General features: G+C 28.3%; 1 protein-coding gene across 1 annotated transcript; it reads right to left on the reverse strand.

The window, feature by feature from the left end:
• Nucleotides 1–1,461: 1,461 nt before the first annotated feature.
• On the reverse strand, nt 1,462–2,778 carry LOC131640179 (aspartic proteinase CDR1-like). The gene has a single exon (XM_058910587.1). It carries the CDS (start codon nt 2,776–2,778, stop codon nt 1,462–1,464), a length of 1,317 nt encoding a protein of 438 aa, XP_058766570.1.
• Nucleotides 2,779–5,747: the final 2,969 nt, after the last annotated feature.

Genomic DNA, 5,747 nt, shown 5'->3' on the forward strand with positions numbered 1-5,747 from the left:
CATTCTAAAATACATATTAGTTTGACAGTAGGGACTGAAACTAGGTGCATAATAATTTTTTAAGGACTATTCATTGAAGGAAAATTTGATAGGGACTAAAAATGCAGGATCGCATATTTATAGGGACTAAAAACGTATTTAACCCTTAAATTTATATGTTTGTCTCTTTTCATGGTTAACCACATACTTATATTTAAGATGATAAAAATTAAATTTTTCTAATAACACATTAATAAATTCTGAATTAAAAATTTAATTTTAAACAATTATTTATTAAATTAAAATGAAACATGCTTGCAGTATTTTTTAAAAAAAATCTTGTTATTTCTAATATAATATATGATGATGAGATTCAATTAAAAATTAATTTATTGCCAATCCAAATAAGATGTTAAATTGAAAATGAAATTTTTCCCAGAAGACAAATTCTAACTCTCCTCACCTATATAATACTAAGTTGAAAATGAAAACCTATAATACATTATGTAAACTATTCACGTATCATAATTTTGTTTTTTTTTTATGATATTCATGTCTCTTAGTTATTAGCCCTGAGCTATTAGCAATTTAATTTTAAATAATTAATCATAAGGTAATTGATAACTACAACTACATAAAAAAAAAATATCTCTAAATAATTTATATTATCACTGCCCACTTAAACTAACTTATGTTATGTTAATTAAAATAAAATTGATTTCAAGTATTGAATTGATTTTAAAAAGTTGATATTCATTCAAAATAAATAAAATAATTTAAGTGAAAAATTAATTTAAAAAGTTGATATTAATTCAAAATAAATAAAATTAATTTTAAATATTGAATTAGTTTTGAGAGAAACCGGTTTAAAACTAATTTTTTTAAAAATTGATTTTTTTTGAGAAATCAGTTTAAAACCGAATCGATCCACATGTAAACCGATTTTAAAAAATAAATCGGTTTTATAAAAACGGTTTTAAGATCCAAACTAAACCATATATATGGTTCAATTTGGTTTGGTTTTTGATACATGCACACCCCTATACTCAATTAGAGGGAGGTTATATCTGATTTAAGGAGATATAGGAGTTTGGCTTGAAATTCGAATTATCTCACAACCGGCATTATCATGAGTTTTGTCAATTCTAATTATCATCTCACATATTTTTCACAAATCCATACAATGTTCTTGAACTAATTATTTATTTATATAGCAAGATTGATACATTTCGTATATGTACTCAAGCTTAAAAGAATTAATATGTTAATATAGTATATTTTAATTTGGTTAATGCATATTTCAAAAAAACAGTCAAATAAGGCTATGTATGTGTATCAACAAATGCAGCAGGATGGGGCTGAATATAATGACCAAAACTAAATAATTAATCTTGATATTAAAAAGACAAAAAAAAACAAAAATGCAAATGGTTTTATTTTATATATTCATATGAGGATTATAAACCGAGTCTACAAAACTAGTTAGACTTTGGTACAATCAGTAGCCTTAAACGACACTGTCTTCTCTTGAAGGTCATAACCAACCAACAAATTCTGTTGAGCCAAGTTCCCAAAAATAGAACCAATTTGAGATGATTGAAATGCAAAGCAAACAATGCCATCAGCAACTTGCACAAAAGTACTAATAGGATGCAACTTCACATCTGCACCGTCGAAATGCGCGGTGATTAGAGGAAAATCATATTTATCTGATGTGAGACTATAACAAAGGTTGAATATTTTGTTAGGATCGTCAACTCGCTCTAGTTTCACCGATTCGACTACGGCTGATTCTAAGTCGGTGTAAATTTTAGATGGTAAAAGCGTCAATGTTGTGCCTGAATCAATTATTATATTACCCTCATTGCCGCTGGCATTCAAAGATAACCCTTCGAATTCTACTGTCTTGTTTTCGACACTAAATGATTTCAAGGTAAGATAGTAGAAAACAGGAGAATCCTTTTTCACTATAGGAGTTGACACAACTCCGTCACCAGAAACAATAGCAGCATCTCCGAAATTGAGTTTGGTAGTTGAGTTTGACTGAGTCTCTGACACAAGTAAAGAAGGTGGTAAACAATAAGAGAATTTACCACCAATTGACGATCCTAATTGTGTTATAAAAGACACCGGTCCACCTCCAAGACCAACTATCCCCGAGCTTACACCTTGAAACGAAACTGTATTATCGGTTCCACATCCTATCACGGTATTAGGAAAAGGAACCGATTGTCCAGTGGTGGATTCCAATGTAAGCGTATCAACACTAAGATCTCCTTGCGAATGTGATCGATCGCCGTAAGAAATAGAATACTCGCAATTATTTTTGTCATCGCAAGAGGAGTCTCTCACGGATTGACATAGGTTTGACGAGCAAGGAATGTTTTTGTAAGTCGATGATTTTGCTGGCGTAAACTTGGGAGTAGTTTGATTGTAACATTGCTCACAAGGCTCGCATTGAAGCCAAACAATGTCACTACCGGTATCAGCTATACCGTATAGCTTAAATGGTGGAGTACCAACGGAATACGTCATGAGATACTCAGCATTATCGGGGACTATAGTTGATTCGGGTGAAGTGCTCAAGGAATTTTTGTATAAATAATCAACACGGTTGACTGAACGACGTGCAGCATTGATAATATTTTGATATTTGTTTTGAGCAGGTTTGTAGAGTGGCGATTTTATAGAATCGCGGTGGATGAGTTCAACGCTAAAACCATTGTTTAGTGCTTGAGAAATAGGGAAAATGAAGCAAATGACAAAGAAAAATAAGGTTATAGAGCATGCTGTATTCATGGTTGACATCATAGAGAAATGATGAGAGATTTTGATGTGAAACTAACAGATTTTAGTGTCTTTTTATAGACTGTACAAGAAGGTAGATAGACCAAAAAAATAAGAATGGTTCATTCATAAACCCACTTTCATTTATTTGATTTCAAAACAAAATTATTAATTTTCTCAAAACTTCTGAACTTCTAAGTAAACTTTCCACTCTTTCTGTGTTAATTTGATGAGTTATGGTGTCAAGACTTTTACTAACTTTATGTATTCCAATTAACATTTAGAAACAATTCTTTGGCAAATAGAAGTTCAACAAACAAAGTTTAATAACTCTATTTAAATCAATCAAATTCACAATGATTTATGGGTTTTAAAAGAGAACAAATTCATTCATGCATAAAGAACAAATGTAGAAAGGCATATAAACTCAAATAAATACATATAAAAACTACTACAGTCCTCTCTCATTTTTCCTTCAGTAGAAAACTATACATATTCTTCCCAAATACAATTAGAAATAAATGTAAATAAAAAAAGTATTTCTCAATTACAAAAAAAAATTTGAACTATAGAATATGGACCTTGTTTTAATTTTAAAAATGATTTTTCTTTATATTTTCAAAATATTATTTATGAAAAATAATTTTAAAAATATTACAGTAAGAGTTATGTATCGAAAAAAGTTATTAAAAGTTGACTTAGGTTGTAAAGAACTGACAGAAAAGTTAGACTTACACTAATTTTAATATATTTTAATATATACACCATATTAATATACATAACATATATTAATTTTATTTTTTATTAATTTATCTAGCTTTGATTTCTGTGTCACCAATACCTTGATTTGCTTTGTTGTTATGCTACGGTGTGAATACCGTGTAGAGAAAAAGGAGTGTAAGAATAGCAAAGCTCAAAAACTAACGAGGACGAGACAGGAAAATTCATCCTGATTAGGTTGGTGATGCTAAAAACTATTTGGCCATGTTGCCCTACCTACGTACTGTTGCAAAGAGCTCGAGTCACTTAAATTTAAAAAAAAAAAGAATTACATATTAAAAATGTGTATTAGGGCAGTTGAATATGGTCAAGTTACTCCAATTAAAACAGTTGAATTCTATGTTTATGCGTTGAGTAGAAAAAAAAAAATTAAATAACGAGGTTTAAAAAAAAATTACAAAGTTTTTCAAAAATTTTACTAAAGTGTCTGGGTTTTGCAGGACCCCTAGAGTATGCGCCAAATGAATTGGCGCATTGCTACAAAATTAGGTGTATGCACCACATGGTTTGGCGCCTATGTGGGAATTTTTTTTTCTTTTCCTATTCCCATTACACTCATACGCCAAATGAATTGGCTAATTGAGTAACATAGTATACCAATGCGCCAAATGGTTTGGCGCATACTCCGGGGGTCCGCAAAACTTAGACATTTTGGTAAATTTTTTGAAAAACTTATTTTTTTGGTAATTTTTTTTAAACATTGTTATTTAAATTTTTGTTTCCGTTGAGTAAGTTCATATTGAACCGATGGAATTGATCATTATTTTATAATTGTTTTAAATGAGAAAATTTATATATTTTTATTGAAGATTTTTTATAAAAATACAAAACAAACTCATATTTTTAAAAAAATTACTCCAATAACTATATTTGGGGTGTTTTACATGTAGGCGTCATCCCACATGGAACCTCTAAATTTCTTTTAAAATTTTTTCAACTATCTGAGGATACTTGCAAATTTATCTATATTTTACATGTAAATCCGCAGGTAACAGTAAATCTGCAGCATGACACCTACATGTAAAATACCCCAAACATGATTGTTGGGGTAATTTTTTTGAAATATGAATTTGTTTTTGTATTTTTTTTAAAAGTTGTTTATTAAAAAAAGTCCTCATTTTTACTTATTATCATATTTATTTAATTGGTGATGTCTAAGGTGAGGGTTCAGCTAAATCCTTCGGTAAAACTCGAAATAATTATCGTTAGATTTAATTGATGGTAACAAAAGGAACACATGCTCATTTTTACAGCTAATTTTTTGTATTTGTTTTTAATTTGTGAGTTGCGTCTTTATCATTAGGTTTAGTTTTTCTTAACAGAGATACTCTATTTCAACCTAATTTAACTTTGAGAAACATCATATCATATTCTCCTGAATTTAGAGATATCACTCTTTCAATCTAATTTTAATTTAACTTTTGAGTGACCTCATTGTCAATTATATTGTTGAACTTAAGTGATGTGACATGCCACGACAACATAGTTGTCAAGCTACTCGTAACCAAAAAAAACTTCCACATGTCGTGTCACGCCAGTTTTTGTTAACAAACGTTGACACGAAGAATTAAAAGTATAGACGGTAAATATTAGGAGGACGATTCTTTGAAGTAAATATTTCTACAGACTAAAAGTGAAATAATTCATATTTAGAGGGACTAAACACATATTAAACCCTTTTTTTAAAAGCAATATAATCTCAATTTATCGTACTAAACAATAAGAAAATTCTATAAATTTATTTTTGAGAAATATATTAAAATCTAATTTAAAATATTCTAAATAATATTTTATCATAAAAGCATATTTCTAAAAATAATTAACATAAATAGTTTAGAATTAAATTTCAACATATTTTAAAAATATTTTTAGAGTATATTTTCAAAAAAAATTATTGTAATAATGTTGTGAGAGACTTTTGAAAACAAGACATCTTTTTGGCAAGAAACCCTTTTTTTTAAAAGCAATATAATCTCAATTTATCGTACTAAACAATAAGAAAATTCTATAAATTTATTTTTGAGAAATATATTAAAATCTAATGTAAAATATTCTAAATAATATTTTATCATAAAAGCGTATTTCTAAAAATAATTAACATAAATAGTTTAGAATTAAATTTCAACATATGTTAAAAATATTTTTATAGTATATTTTCAAAACTTTTGAAAACAAGACATCTTTTTGGCAAGAAATAAAAA

The sequence above is a fragment of the Vicia villosa genome, unplaced genomic scaffold (assembly GCF_029867415.1).
Source record: "Vicia villosa cultivar HV-30 ecotype Madison, WI unplaced genomic scaffold, Vvil1.0 ctg.002988F_1_1, whole genome shotgun sequence".
In the NCBI taxonomy this organism is placed as follows: Eukaryota; Viridiplantae; Streptophyta; class Magnoliopsida; order Fabales; family Fabaceae; genus Vicia; species Vicia villosa.

Bases quoted from the DNA above. Each gene is read 5' to 3' on its own strand.
- LOC131640179 (XM_058910587.1), bottom strand. From the start codon at position 2,778: ATGAATACAGCATGCTCTATAACCTTATTTTTCTTTGTCATTTGCTTC.